General features: G+C 39.3%; 2 protein-coding genes across 8 annotated transcripts in view; one reads left to right on the top strand and one right to left on the bottom strand.

Annotated features, from left to right (window-relative positions):
• Positions 1-15253, bottom strand: part of prima1 (proline rich membrane anchor 1) — a 349594-nt gene that overhangs the window by 31881 nt on the left and 302460 nt on the right. The window lies entirely within an intron of this gene.
• Positions 1-15253, top strand: part of LOC140476150 (protein unc-79 homolog) — a 229188-nt gene that overhangs the window by 74333 nt on the left and 139602 nt on the right. For all 7 annotated transcript variants that reach the window (XM_072568293.1, XM_072568292.1, XM_072568291.1 and 4 more), the window contains exons 19-23: positions 181-408; positions 1423-1558; positions 6024-6103; positions 6190-6338; positions 13843-14000. In XM_072568293.1, the coding sequence (XP_072424394.1) occupies positions 181-408; positions 1423-1558; positions 6024-6103; positions 6190-6338; positions 13843-14000 (751 nt within the window). The remainder of the gene's footprint in view (positions 1-180; positions 409-1422; positions 1559-6023; positions 6104-6189; positions 6339-13842; positions 14001-15253) is intronic.

The raw sequence follows: 15253 nt of genomic DNA, 5'->3' as shown, positions 1-15253 counted from the left end.
GATGGAGCAGGTTTGACAGGCTGAATGACCTATGCATGTTCCTATTAATTCATGTTACTGTATCATTTCATATTGAAAATACCAATCAAATATATATTAGTGTGAAGTTATTCTGAGCCATTAGGGATATATATGCAGAAGCAATTAATTCTTCTTTAATCTTCTATCGCAATGCTTCAGATGGAATTGCAAGATGATGGTATGGTTATGGGTCTCGACCATGGATTAGCCAAGGACATAATTTCCATCATAAACAATGTGTTCCAAGCTCCCTGGGGAGGCTCACATACTTGCCAGAAAGATGAAAGTGCGGTTGAATGCAACCTATGTCAATCCAGCATTTTATGCTACCAACTCGCATGTGAGCTGCTGGAGCGATTGGCACCTAAAGAGGAAATCAAACTGGTGGTAAGGAGAGATGAATATATGATGAAATGTGGTTTGCATGTTAACTGTTGAAACTGGACTTAATGCTTACCCGCTGGCAAGTTTGAAAGTACATGAGGAAGGAGATTGGTGGTATGTAAAATCCACCAGTTGCTCTTCCTACTGCCTAGCCACCCACTTATGACCTATCTGACATATTACAGGTCACCCAACTTAAGGCCCAGCCCATGTGGAATGCTTAATAAAAGTAGCGTCATGGGTTGGTGCCAGACCCAAAGAAGGATTTCTTCTTTGTGGTTTACCTGGGGCCATCTGATACTCCCTTTCCCAGGATCATTGCTCATCCCCGACATGTTGAATTCGGTCCTCTCACTGAGATCCTCAATCCTGAATTGACGTGGGCTCCATGGATGAGCTTGCCCTGCTTGTAGTGCCAGCAATGGCCATCGTTTCTGATTGGTGCTGCTTGGGAAACAGAACTGCTGGCCAGTGGATTGCTGACCCGTCTTTGAAGTGGGGCACTTCCTCCTGAGACAGAGGCAAAACTCTTTTATTAAAACACTTAACACTGCTTCCACCATTAAATTGCTGCAAGAATCTGTCAAATCATGGGTAGGTTCCCCTCTGACCTTTATGTAGGGCCAGGGGTGGGTCATGCAGGTTGCAGCACTCCTGAAAATTCAGCTTTTAAATATGTTTTTAAGATGAACATTAATTACTTTTTAACGTGTTCCTAATGCTGATGCACAATGTTAATTTCTATAATTTTGTCCATAGCAAAATGGCTATTCTGACTGTAGACTGCTGCATCTTAGCACTGTAAAATCAAAGAGGAGCAAATGTGGGTGTATCTGTGTTAGCCATTTCAAATTGGGGCTTCACTCTCCTCTGTCAATCTCCCCACTACTCCAAGATCATCTAAGATAAGCCCTGCTTCTTTTTCTCATTTGCAGTCACCTGAAACTTGTACTGCTGCTTTATATCCAATGATAGTTCATGTAAATTCTAAGTCAGCACATATCTGTTCTCCTTCAGGAACCAACTGACAGCTTTGAAGATAGTATGCTGTTTTCTAGACCTGAATTCACTATAGGTTTTGAAGGAGAAGAAGATGATAATTCAAAAGAGGAAGAAAATCAACTGTTCAATAACAGATGTGAAGAAAAGCCTGGTATGGGATGTTAATAGTCAATTTTACTAAAAGTGCTGGACAGGTCAATCTGCTGTAATGCAACAATTGTCTTCCTCTACAACCTTGTGCAATAGAAAATCAGGCTGTGGAAGGTCGCTAATAGAAAACCACTATACCCCTTCAGTAGAAAGTTTGTGTTATCCAAATTCGTCAATTGCATTATAACCAATTTGCGCTGACGAAATGACCATTATAGCAGAACAACCTGTAGTTGAAACTGACTGCTGACAAGTTTTCATTGACAATAATGGTAGCAGTGACAGTGCAAAGGTGACTTATTGGAGACATTGGGCACATAATTAGATGTGATGTGATATGAGCAAATTGCTTTTTTAAAAAACTCATTTAATTGCTAAATCTATATGCAAAGATTTATTAATTTTCACATCTATCTGTACATTGATCAGTAAATAATGACCTTTCATAATTATAGAACCTATTGTTATCTGCTAACGCGCAAAACAAATGAAAAGTAACCATCTGCATTAAAATGTTGGTACATTTTAGGTAATGGCTATTTAGTTAATAGAATCTGCAATTCTTATAGTGAAATTATTTTTAGACATAATGACAATTGGGGTTAATTTCTTCCAATTGTTTGATGTAATTTGGTGAACCATTGAAAAATTCCCTCGCCTACTTTAATACTGTCATTACATGGCTCATCCACTGCAGTTACAGTGAATGGTCAGGAGAACTGCGGCATTAGTTTTTCCCCAATAATATTGGTTACATTGGTCCTTCTTTTGATTGTCTGCTTGCAATGTTGTTTGATGAAAATCTAAAATATTTTCCCAGTAACTTAATATCAAGTGAAGATGGTGTATGACTTAGAAGGGAATTTGCAGCTGATGGCCTTCACAAAACAATGTTGGCTTTGTTCTTTTTAGTGGTAGACGTCAGAAGGATGGAGATGCTATTCAAGCTACTTGTCACAATTCATCTCATAGCTAGTGTATATTATAACTATAGTCATATAATGATGTAGTGGAAAGGGATGTGAATTAAGTGGACTAATCTGAATTGTGTGGTATTGTGGTGTCTAAAACCATTCAGATGAACGTTGCATGTTACATTACATTCATGGCTTCCATACAGTCATTTATATAAAAGAGTCAAAGGAGCCGTGACCTTGACTATGAATTCCCTGTTGCTATCTTTGTAGCAATTATTCAGAGACCAAGAATGGAATCTTCCCAACCCTAAATGTTATGGGCAGTGGTGTGTCAGTTGGGAAAATATGGCAAAATTGGAAGAAATTAGATTTGAAATTTAAGAGAGAAAAAACTTCAAATTTTGCAAAGGGGTTTTGAACAATGCAGTGAGAATCCTGCTAGTGAGTGGCATGAGCCCATAGACATGTATTTGCATGCCTACTTTTTAAATTCATTTGTGGGCTGTGTGCGTTGCTGGCTGAGCCACTGTTTATTGTCCATCCTTAGTTGTCCTTGAGCAGGTGATGTAAGCTGCCTTCTTGATCTGCTGTAGTCGATGTGCTGTAGGTAGGTACACACTTTTATTCAGGAAGTGATTCAAATTTTGACCCAGTGACAGGGAACAATGACTTATTTCCAGGATAGTGAGTGGCTTGGAGGGGAATCTCCAGAGGATGGTATTCCCATGTATCTACTCCTCTTGTCCTTTTAGATGGAAGTGGTTATAGATTTGGAAGGTGCTGTCTCAAGATCATTGGCACATTTCTGCAGTATATGTTGTGGGTTGTGCACTTTTCTGCTACTAGCCCTGTTGATTGATGAATGGAGAGCCAGTCGAGCAGGCTGCTTTGTCCTGCATGGTGTCAGTCTTCGTGAGTGTTGTTGGAGCTGCACTTATCCATGTAAGTCGGGAGTATTCTATCACACTCTTGAAATGTCCTTCTAGATGGTGGACAGGCTTTGGGGAGTCAGAAGGTGAGTTAGTCGCTGCAGGATTCCTAGCCTCTAACCTGATCATGTAGACAGTATTAATATGGCAAGTCCAGTTGAGTTTCTAGTCAGTGGTAACCCCAAGGATGTTGATAATGGGAGATGTGGTGATGGTAATGCCATTGAAGATCAAGAGGCATTAATGTAAGTATCTGTAGCATCTATTCTCTCCTCATTGTTCTGGAGTTTCCTGATCTTGCATAGTCAGGTAGAAAACAGATGGCGATAATTCCTAACATGAAAGTTAGAGCAGTTACCTGGCAGCTTCAGATCACTGCATGCTCCTTTGGGCCCCCATCTTCAACGGAAGTCACCAACAGCTTAGGTGACCACTCAGATTTCAAAGAACTTGGTCTGTTTCTAATATTCCCTACACAGGATCTTTGAATTATAAATATGTCAAAACTCTGCCACATTTTGATGAGAAAGATGTTGAAGCCTTCTTTATTTCATTTGAAAAATTGGCTCGGCAGATGGAGTGGTCTGAGGATTTATGGGAAATACTAGTTCAGAGTAAACTGGTCGGCAGAGCTAGTGTGGTATTTGCCACACTGTCAGATGAGAGGTCAAGAGATTATGAAGAGGTTAAACAGACTATTTTAAGTGCCCATGAATTGGTGTCAGGAGCGGTTCAGAAACACAAAGAAGGAACCAGGTCAGACTTATATTGAGTTCAAAAGCATTAAACATAGTCATTTTGATTGATGGGTGCGTGCTTTGAAAATAGATAAGACCTTTGAGGCTCTAAGAGAGGTTATTCTGCTGGAGGAGTTTAATAACTCACTTCCAGAGATGGTAAGAATTCACCTGGAGCAACAGAGAGTTCAGGAAGTGAGAAGGGCAGCAGAATTAGCAGATGAGTACATGTTGGTGCATAAGACAAGCTTCGTCCTGTGAGGGATAGGTTTTGGGAGAAGTGGAGATCCTATACTACGAAACCAAGAGGAGAGAGCACTGGTAAGAATTTACCACAGAATAAAAAAGAAGCCCAAGAGGGTGGAAAGGAGATGAAAGGCCTCAGGTGCTTCCACTGTGGTAAAGTGGAACACAAAGTCACAGTGCTGACTGTTAAAGAAAGGCACTGTGGGAAAAGATGTGGTAAAAGAAGTGAAGCCAGTTGCATTAATGAAGGTAGTAGAGGAGACCCCAAGAAGAGCCGAGGAGCTGCAGGAGAGTACACAGCTTAGGTTAGAGGAAGGAATTGGAAATAATTGTTAGTTTATTATTCTCTGTTTTACTTTAAGAAATAAAGTTGATCATTTTTACTTTAACTAGTTCTTGGTCTATCGAATTTTCACTCATTACTGCATGGAATCATTTTTATCTGTGTTGCTGGTTTTAAATTATGCAGGAGAGTTTACCATGTTTTAACATAATCTTGGTGTTATCTGTAAATTGAAAAACACTCCCCCCCCACATTTTCATCTGTATCATTTATGTATATAGAAAACAGTGAGGGTCCCTTACTGATCAATGTGGTACTTTGCTGGATATTGGCCTCCAGTCAGCCAGTGATTAAGCCAATTTCTGATCCATCTCATCAAGCTTCCCTGAATTCCACGTGCTTTAACTTTCTCAATCAGTCTCCCATGTGGGACCTATCAAAAGCTTTCCTAAAATCTATATAAACCACATCTACTCAACTCATCTCATCCAGTTGGAACAGATGTGTGCTGGGTGCAATGATCATTCATTGATTGGACATGTGTTGTTGCTCAAAATGCCAAGTAGTTCCTATGTGATCTCAGAACCAATTGCAGCTTTTATTTGTTTACTTTTTCTCTTTTTGTCGTTGTTGAATAAAAGTGAACATTTTCAACTGTGTGATTATCCCACATTGAACAATGAGAAGATGTTATGCTACAAAGGTATTAGCAAAAGAGTTGCATTTCCTTAGACAGGGTTCTAAGATGGGTGATGCTTGGGAAGGGTGGCCTCTATAGCTGGATTCTCATAAATGCAATTACAATGATAAGAGAGATGATAATGTAAAATACCAATACATCTGTGAATATCAACTTGGATTTATAGTGAAGTGCCATCTGTGGACCCTTTGTGCCCTCAGAAGCTTTGTTTTTTGTTCCACTCACAATACGTGCACTGTGAAATGCAGCTCTTGGCTGGTGACACTAGATCTGGGGCATGACTGAGCTTTAGATATAGCCCCAGGGCCTGAAATCCGGGGAGTTCCTAGCAGTGGTGAGTACTTAAGCCATTGCTGAGCGCAAGATAATGCGAGTGGGGCGCCATAGAAGTGCGGTGTACAGCTGTGGAGAATAGTGTGTGAAAATTCACGAGAACTCATGGAGCGAAACTCTCCTCGAAACTCCCTGAAGTTGACACATACCCAATTCTTGGTAAGATTCAGCCCTATTTGCTAGCCATTACTTTACAAGTATAATTCACTCTGCTCCAAACTAATATCAAACTAACTTACAATTTAACAAATAATTCTGTTGTACCTTCAGAAAAGGTATTGGTTAGAGTATGCAGTCAATAACATTTTTATATTTTAATAGAAATGAAAAATAACGCAGAGAGGACCTTTGATTATGAACAACTCCCTGCTACGTTGAAGTTGATACATACAATATTGCAGGTAATTATTATTTAACTTGTTCAGTTATATTTCAGCACTTGGGTCTGTTAAGTTCTTCCCTGTGCTTCACTTGTTTGTGTCAACAGGAAATCCCAAATTATGAGGAGCCAGACATTCTTTTCAACATGCTCAACTGTTTAAAAATATTGTGTCTCCATGGAGAATGTTTGTATCTCGCCAGAAAGGATTATCCAAACTTTCTTGCTTACATTCAAGAGAAAATGTTGATTTCCAGGTAAGGTTAACAAAGCATGAAATCCTGATGACTTACCAGTAATTGTTAAAAATCACACAACACCAGGTTATAGTCCAGCAGGTTTAATTGGAAGCACACTAGCTTTCGGAGCGATGCTCATTCATCAGGTGATAGACTGTCACCTGATGAAGGAGCATCGCTCCGAAATCTAGTTTGCTTCCAATTAAACCTGTTGGACTATAACCTGGTGTTGTGTGATTTTTAACTTTGTACACCCCAATCCAACACCGGCATCTCCAAATCAGTAATTGTTAGGATATGTAGTCTATGAACAAAGATCTCCCCATTACTGTATGGTTTCCTAACAAGTCAGTAATTTGTTTACATGTTTGGAAGTGGGTTCCAAATTTTCTGACTGCCTAAACTTTGATTAATGAAACTTTTTGTGGAGATATAGCCAAAGATGTGCAGATTAGGTGGATTCTGGATTAGTGGTGCTGAAAGAGCACAGCAGTTCAGGCAGCATCCGAGGAGCAGTAAAATTGACGTTTTGGGCAAAAGCCCTTCATCAGGAATAAAGGCAGAGAGCCTGAAGGGTGGAGAGATAAACTAGAGGAGGGTGGGGGTGGGGAGAAAGTAGCATCTGCAGTCATTGTTTTTGCCTGGATTAGGTGGATTGGCCATGGTAGAATGCCTGTTGTTCAGGAATATGCAGGTTAGGTGGAATAGCCATCATAAAATACAGGTTTATAGGGATAGGGTAGGGGAGTGGGTCTGGATGGGATCCTGTTTGGAGGGTCAGTGTGAACTCGATGGGTCTGCTTCTACACTGTAGTGATTCTATGATTCGATGATTTTGTGATTGAGGCATGTATCACTTTTGTAGCAATCATTAATTTGGTGATTCGCTGTTTTATTTCAAATATCATTACAGTCTCTGGCAATGTTATTTCCTGATAATCAACTTGTGACAGTTGTTAAATCAACTTGCAGGTCTTATGTAAGAATCAATCCTTTAATATGAACATTGCAATGAATCAGTAATACCAAGTACACCAAGCATGTTATCCATAACTGGTAAAGAACAATATTATAATAACATCGCAGTATAATATAACTCTGAAAGTGTGAATCGCACAATATGTTGTGAATCTAAGCAAGTACTGACATTGTAACTGAAGACTCAACAGATCTAGTATAATCTTTGTGCAAAGTAAGGCTAGATGATGAAATGTAAATAGACCAAAATGTCCAGAAGTATTGCAGTATATGTCTTCAGATAATAAAATAATAGAACCATCAACTTTACTGTACAGAAGGAGGGCGTTCAGCCCATTGTGCCTGTACCAGCTCCTGAAGGAGCTACCCATTTGTACTATATTCCAGCCCTATCTCCATTGCCTTCGATGTTCATCACTTTCAAATATGTATCAGCTCTCTTTTGAGACCTCCTATGGACTATTCCTCCACCACTCTCCCATGCAGCACATTCCAAATCCTAACAACTCTGAGTAAGGAAGTTGCTCCTCTTCTCACTGTTAGCTCTCTTGCTGATAATCTTGAAATTGTGACCCTTAGTTACTGTCATATCAACTAATCGAAGCATAATATCCTTCTTTACTTTCTCTTCTATCTAAAATCCCTCATCACTAGTATTATTCTAATAAATCTCTTTGGTACTTTTTCCAGAGCTATAGCATCCTGTTTTAAATAAGATGCCAGAATTGAACACATTAATCCAAATATGGTGTGACCGATGATTTGGAGAGGTGTAGCATCACTTCCTTGCTTTTATACTCTATGCCTTTTTTTATAAACCCAAAGATCCTATAAGTCATCTTAACAACTGTTTCAACTTGCGTGGCGCCTTCAGAGAATTTGAACTCTGAAGTTCCCCTGCTCTTGTACTCCGAGTTATACCATTGAGCCTGTATTGTCTCTCTGTGTTCCTTCTGTCAAAATACATTCTGTTACATTTCTCTGCATTTAACTTCATCTGTCAGGTGTCTATCCATTTGGCCAATTTGTCAGTGTCCCTCTGAAGTCACTCATCGTAACCTTACAATTCACAATTCTCTCCATCTTAGTATCATCTGTATTTTATTTTCCTTTTGCATATACAGTCAGTTCTTCTATAATGTGATGGTTCCTTTCGCTGTGTTATAGACAAATTATGTTTTAGAAACAGAGCTTAAAGTACTGGCAATGTAATTGCATAACAGCCAACACATGTTTTAAAGGTTTGCACTGTAGAAACATTATCCCCAGTTTGTCAGTCACATTACAGCGATTTTGTGTTGACGAAATGTGCATTATAGCAGAACAACCTGTACTTTAGTTTCATTAAATTCATAATGAAATAGCAAATATTAAGCATTTCAAAGCAGTGAGGTTGAGTTTTTGGGGCACAAGAGTCTAAAGAATAGATTAATGAGCTGTGAGATCAATATGTTGTGGTGCTGTGCCACCATTGGAAGTAGGTATAAATATGGCAAGACCTATAATAAGCTCATGCAATTCCCTGTCATTCACATTGAAAACATCAATCAGCTACCTCTGCCACTTCTCCACATTCTACAAGTCCATCTGATCAAGCTTCCTCTTAGAGACTTACCTGCTGCCTTATCCCTGAACTTACTAGTCTTCCCTACATCTCATAGGTAAAAACAATGACTGCAGATGCTGAAAACCAAATACTGGATTAGTGGGGCTGGAAGAGCACAGCAGTTCAGGCAGCATCCAACGAGCAGCGAAATCGACGTTTCGGGCAAAAGCCCTTCATCAGGAATAATGGCCAAGAAGGGCTTTTGCCCGAAACGTCGATTTCGCTGCTCGTTGGATGCTGCCTGAACTGCTGTGCTCTTCCAGCACCACTAATCCAGTACTAACTTCCCTTCTTGAGTCTCGTGTTCAGTTGATATTGTTAATTGTTTACATTCCTTAGATACTATATCTCCCTCTATTTTGTAAACCACCATCCATTATGATTTCCCTCTCCAAAGTCATAGAGTCATAGTGATGTATAGCATGGAAACAGACCGTTCGGTCCAACCCAATCTAGTCCCACCTGCCAGCACCCGGTCCAAACCCTTCCGATTCATTTACTCATCCAAATGCCTTTCAAATGTTGCAGTTGTACCAGCCTCCACCACTTCCTTTGGCAGCTTATTCCATACATGTACCACCCTCTGTGTGAAAACGTTGCCCCTTAGGTCTCTTTTACATTCCTTAGCCTGTTCAGCCTCTTCTTATAGCTCAAATCCTCCAACCCTGGCAACATTCTTGTAAATCTTTTCTGAACCCTTTCAAGTTTCACAACATCTTTCCCATAGAAAGCAACCAGAATTGCATGCAATATTCCAACAGTGGCCTAACCAATGTCCTGTACAGCCGCCACATGACCTCCCAACTCCTGTACTCAATACTCTGACCAATAAAGGAAAGCATACCAAACGCCTTCTTCACTATCCTATCTACTTGCGACTCCACTTTCAAGGAGCTATGAACCTGCACTCAAAGGTCTCTTTGTTCAGCAACACTCTCTAGGACCTTACCATTAAGTGTATAAGTCATGCTAAGATTTGCTTTCCCAAAATACAGCACCTCACATTTATCTGAATTAAACTCCATCTGCCACTTCTCAGCCCATTGGCCCATCTGATCAAGATCCCATTGTAATCTGAGGTAACCTTCTTCGCTGTCCATTACACCTCCCAGTTTGGTGTCATCTGCAAACTTACTAACTGTACCTTTTATGCTCGCATCCAAATCATTTATATAAATGACAATAAGTAAAGGACCCAGCGCCGATCCTTGTGGCACTCCACCGGTCACAGGCCTCCAGTCTGAAAAACAACCCTCCATCACCACCTTCTGTTTTCTACCTTTGAGCCAGTTTTGTATGAACATGACTAGTTCTCCCTGTATTCCATGAGATCTAACCTTGCTAACCAGTCTTCCATGGGGAACCTTGTCGAATGCCTTACTGAAGTCCATATAGATCACATCTACTGCTCTGCCCTCATCAATCTTCTTTGTTACTTCTTCAAAAAAATCAATCAAGTTTGTGAGACATGATTTCCCACGCACAAAGCCATGTTGACTATCCCTAATCAGTCCTTGCCTTTCCAAATACATGTACATCCTGTCCCTCAGGATTCCCTCCAACAACTTGCCCACCACTGACGTCAGGCTCACTGGTCTATAGTTCCCTGGCTTGTCCTTACCATTCTTCATAAACAGTGGCACAACATTAGCCAACCTCCAGTCTTCCAGCACCTCACCTGTGACTATTGATGATACAAAAATCTCAGCAAGAGGCCCAGCAATCACTTCTCTAGCTTCCCACAGATTTCTAGGGTACACCTGATCAGGTCCTGGGGATTTATCCACCTTTATGCATTTCAATATATCCAGCAGTTCCTCCTCTGTAATATGGTGTCACCATCTATTGCCCTACATTTTATATCTTCCATATCCTTTTCCACAGTAGATACTGATGCAAAATATTCATTTAGTATCTCCCCCATTTTCTGCGGCTCCACACAAACGCCACCTTACTGATCTTTGAGGGGCCCTATTCTCTCCCTAGTTATCCTTTTGTCCTTAATGTATTTGTTAAAAACCCTTTGGATTCTCCTTAATTCTATTTGCCAAAGCTATCTCATGTCCCCTTTTTGCCCTCATGATTTCCCTCTTAAGTATACTCCTACTACCATTATACTCTTCTAAGGATTCACTCGATCTATCCTGTCTATACCTGACATATGCTTCCTTCGTTTTCTTAACCAAACCCTCAATTTCTTTAGTCATCCAGCATTCCCTATACCTACCACCCTTCCCTTTCACCCTGACAGGAATATATTTTCTCTGGATTCTCATTATCTCATTTCTGAAGTCTTCCCATTTTCCAGCCATCCCTTTACCTGTGAACATCTGCCCCCAATCACCTTTTGAAATTTCTTGCCTAATACCATCAAAATTGGCCTTTTTCCAATTTAGAACTTCAACTTTTAGATCTGGTCTATCCTTTTCCATCACTATTTTAAATCTTATAGAATTATGGTTGCCGACCCCAAAGTGCTCCCCCACTGACACTACAGTCACCCACCCTGCCTTATTTCCCAAGAGTAGGTCAAGTTTTGCGCCTTCTCTAGTAGATACCTCCACGTACTGAATCAGAAAATTTTCTGGTACACACTTCGCAAATTCCTCTCCATCTAAACCCTTACCACTATGGCAGTCCCAGTCTATGTTTGGTAAGTTAAAATCCCTAACATTTACCATCCTATTATTCTTACAGATAGTTCCTTACAGAGATCTCCTTACACGTTTGTTTCTCAATTTCCCTCTGACTATTAGGGGGTCTATAATATAACTGATCTCGGAGAAACTGTTTGGGTGAAGTTTGCAGCACAGAAACAGATAAGTGAATTGTTTTAAGTGTGTGGGTTCTTTCTTGATTATATGTTTTTTGAGATATGTCTCTTGATTAAACTTAAAATTTTACCCAAAACTATTAATTTAACCAGGGGCAGTGTTTTGTATAGGAATAAGATAGTTATTTTCTGCGTCTGTAGATTGTGAAGGAGCAAAAATGGCCTTTAGTAGAATGAAATGCGCTTCTTGTCAGATGTACATATTGTTGTATCAGAAAGTTTTCCTCCACAAATCTTTCCTCCAACTCCATATATTAATCCATCTAATCTGCCTGTCATGATACTGAAACTGCCTTTATCAAATGTATACAGAATATTGTACGTGATTGTGGCAAAGATAAACTTAATCTTCTTGTCCTTTTTTGGCCTGTTTGCCCCCTTTGACATGGACCACATTGTCACCCTTCAGTACCTCTTTGTCATCCAGCAACTTGACTGATTCTTGCAATGAAGTGATTCTCTAAAGAGGAAAGGTTAAGCATGTATCCATTGGAGTTTAGAAGAATAAAAAGAAAATCCCATTGAAATGTATGATTTTGAGGTCCCTTTCATTGGGTCCCTAGACCCAAAATGTTAACTCTGATTTCTCTTCACAGATGGCGCTAGACCTGCTGAGATTTTCTGGCAATTTCTGTTTTTGTTAAAGATTTCATTCGCCACCTTACCTCCAGACACTTGAAGAATGCTTCTGTGTTGTAACCTAATAGTTTAATGTTAGCCGAAACAGCTTTATGTCTGATTAATGCAATGTAGCTATAGTTATTATATTTATCTGTAGGATTGTTGAACATCACAATACCCATGGCCATTTTCTAATATTGGGAGATAGCAAAAGCACTGCTGCGTCAGGTAAATTTTCTGTTGGAGGCTACCTGCCAGTTGTGGGAATGCCTCCTCTTGGGAGGGTAAAGTTGTACCAAGCTACGTTTACAGGGTCACTAAGAACATTAAATATTGAAAGATTTATAAACAAAAATAATGTATCTAGTGTTATTGGAGTTTTGTAATCCAGTGTAGATCGAAAACATCGGCCTGGATTTTGCAGTTGTAATGGTGGTGAAATTGTCCATGTGCATAACCATTCCTCCACTGAAACTGACAGCCATATCTGGAGTCTGCACATGCAAAGAACAATTTGGAAATCCAGAAGTTGATATCAGTGACTCTGTGATTGTCCAGTTTGTGTATTTGAGATGTTTCGCCCTCATATTCCAATTGCCCCCCTCCCCGGCAATCATATTGCAGTCAATGGGATATTGAATTGATGAAAAGTTCCAATCTTATGCTTTTGGTTTCACTGTTTAAAAGAAAACTTGACAAAATTAAAAATCACACAACATCAGGTTATAGTTCAACAGGTTTAATTGGAAGCACACTAGCTTTCGGAGCGTCGCTCCTCAATATCTCCCAACATTAATGTACTGACTTCATAATTTTTGCTGGACACTTTGGTCCTGAAAGATTTATGTTGTAAAACAACAAATTGTACATTTTTAAAATGATTTTTCAAAAAAAGTCAGAGTCTGTTTTAATCAAATTGTAACTATTTACTTTGCTATCTGGAAATTTCAATTGCAAGTAAAAGATGTTGAGTGTTTTTGCTGCGTGTGAATACTTTGTTGTGGTTGACTGCTTCCTGTTTTGTTGACATTACTGCTGCTGCAGGCAAAGAGATCCCCAAAACTTGGTGCAGAATTTAAAATGCTTATTGGAAAAAGGAAATCCATGCCAGAGAGACCATTAGATCATTGTAGGCAACTTCCTTTGATATCAGCAGCAAGTGACCTTGCTTCCCCACTGATTACAAATTCCGAGTTTTATCTCTTTATCTAGAAGATAGGCATGCAGTCTGAAACTAGTGGTTCCTGATGCTATGTAAACTTAATGAGATTGCTGGCTTGCGATTCACCCCAGCATTCCATTATTTCTTTTAAGTAACTGGACATACAAATTCAAGGCTGACATTGGAGACTAAAAAATACTGAGTTCCAAAATAACCAAGTTATTTGTGATGTGGAGAAAAAATATACACACTATCTTGTACAGATAACTTATAAAACTGGAAGACAGCATCCAAAGTTCATTTCTGCTTGTGTTTTTTGCAGCCTATGGAAAGTACTTAAGTCTGAATTCTCCCAGCTTGCCTCTGTGGCAATACCCTTGTTCCTGCATGCTCTTTCTCTCTCTCGTGGTGCTGATATATTCTGGGGCATCATTGATAGCAATTTTAACAGCAAAGACTGGAAGATGCGTTTTGAAGCTGGTAAGATGAAAAAAAAAATGCACAGTGCAAAGTGTGTAATCTCAAACTCAAATATAATTTTTAAAACTCAAAAACCCTAACTTAAGGTAACGACATAATTCTGTAATAAAGTATGTTTTTCTTTAAAAATGTATTAATGAAACAAGGTGTCAGAATTAAAATTAATGCTGTCAGTTGCAAGTATTTTTTTAATCCAGAAGCTGTGTTGTGTTTGGAAATTATAGCAAGAATATTTATGTTACTTACCTGCACACTCTTTTGAAATCAGTCAAAGAACAGTGAAGAAAGACATGTTAACCATGCATTGAATTGACTGATAAGCCAACATAAGCCATTGCACAATTTACACATTCTGCTGTTCCACCAAAATCTGGTGCATCTGCTGCTCATAGTGCGAAAAAACTCAGACTTACCAATTGCACAATTTAGGATTGATGTCACAAGATCTTACTTATCACTACACTCCATGTGTATTACCAATCAGCTGTTTTGCTTTCCATGCATGTCAACATAGCTAGTATGCCATTTTAGATACTTTGGAAATCACAATATACTGAGGTGAGTATTCCATTCCCGAAAAATCTAATTTATTACAAAGATGTGAAACTATTCAAAATGCAATGCAAGTTAAAACTAAAAGTGTGTGTAGCCAGAGGTGTGATACTGGATTGCCTGCACTACGTACAGTGTTGCAGTTTGGTCATGGTAGATGTTTACAATAATTTTAGTGATGTTTGTCAACTCGATTATTAAAATAGATACTGTAGCAACATTATAACCATAAATTGGAATTCTTCCCTCTAATTGATTAGTCAAATATTAAAGTAATTGGATGATAGTCTATTTCTGACTGTAATTTCTGTTACATCTTCTTGACTTGCTCCTTGCCTGAGGAGTGGTGACCCTCAGCTTAAACCACCACTAGTCCTCTCTCTCTAATGAGAGCCCAGCCTTATAGCCCTCTGGGACTCTAGTCACTTAATATAATATGAAGTTTCAAGCCTTTTTGTTTCAGAAAAAAAAATGATTCCAGAAACACCTATCTGCCTTTTCAGTGATGGCATATGCATTATACATTTTTATTGCACATATTTGCAGCAATTTATGTATGTTATCATGACATGTTCAGTATGATGGGATTGTAGTAATTTTCTGAGACTTCGGACTGGATTGAAGGGTGGTTAATGTCTGGCTGAGCATTACATAAGGGCAGATTATCATCAATGAGCAACCTAACAGGGTGTAAATATGAC

The sequence above is a fragment of the Chiloscyllium punctatum genome, chromosome 4, assembly GCF_047496795.1.
Source record: "Chiloscyllium punctatum isolate Juve2018m chromosome 4, sChiPun1.3, whole genome shotgun sequence".
In the NCBI taxonomy this organism is placed as follows: Eukaryota; Metazoa; Chordata; class Chondrichthyes; order Orectolobiformes; family Hemiscylliidae; genus Chiloscyllium; species Chiloscyllium punctatum.
This window is presented reverse-complemented; position numbering and strand designations above follow the sequence as displayed.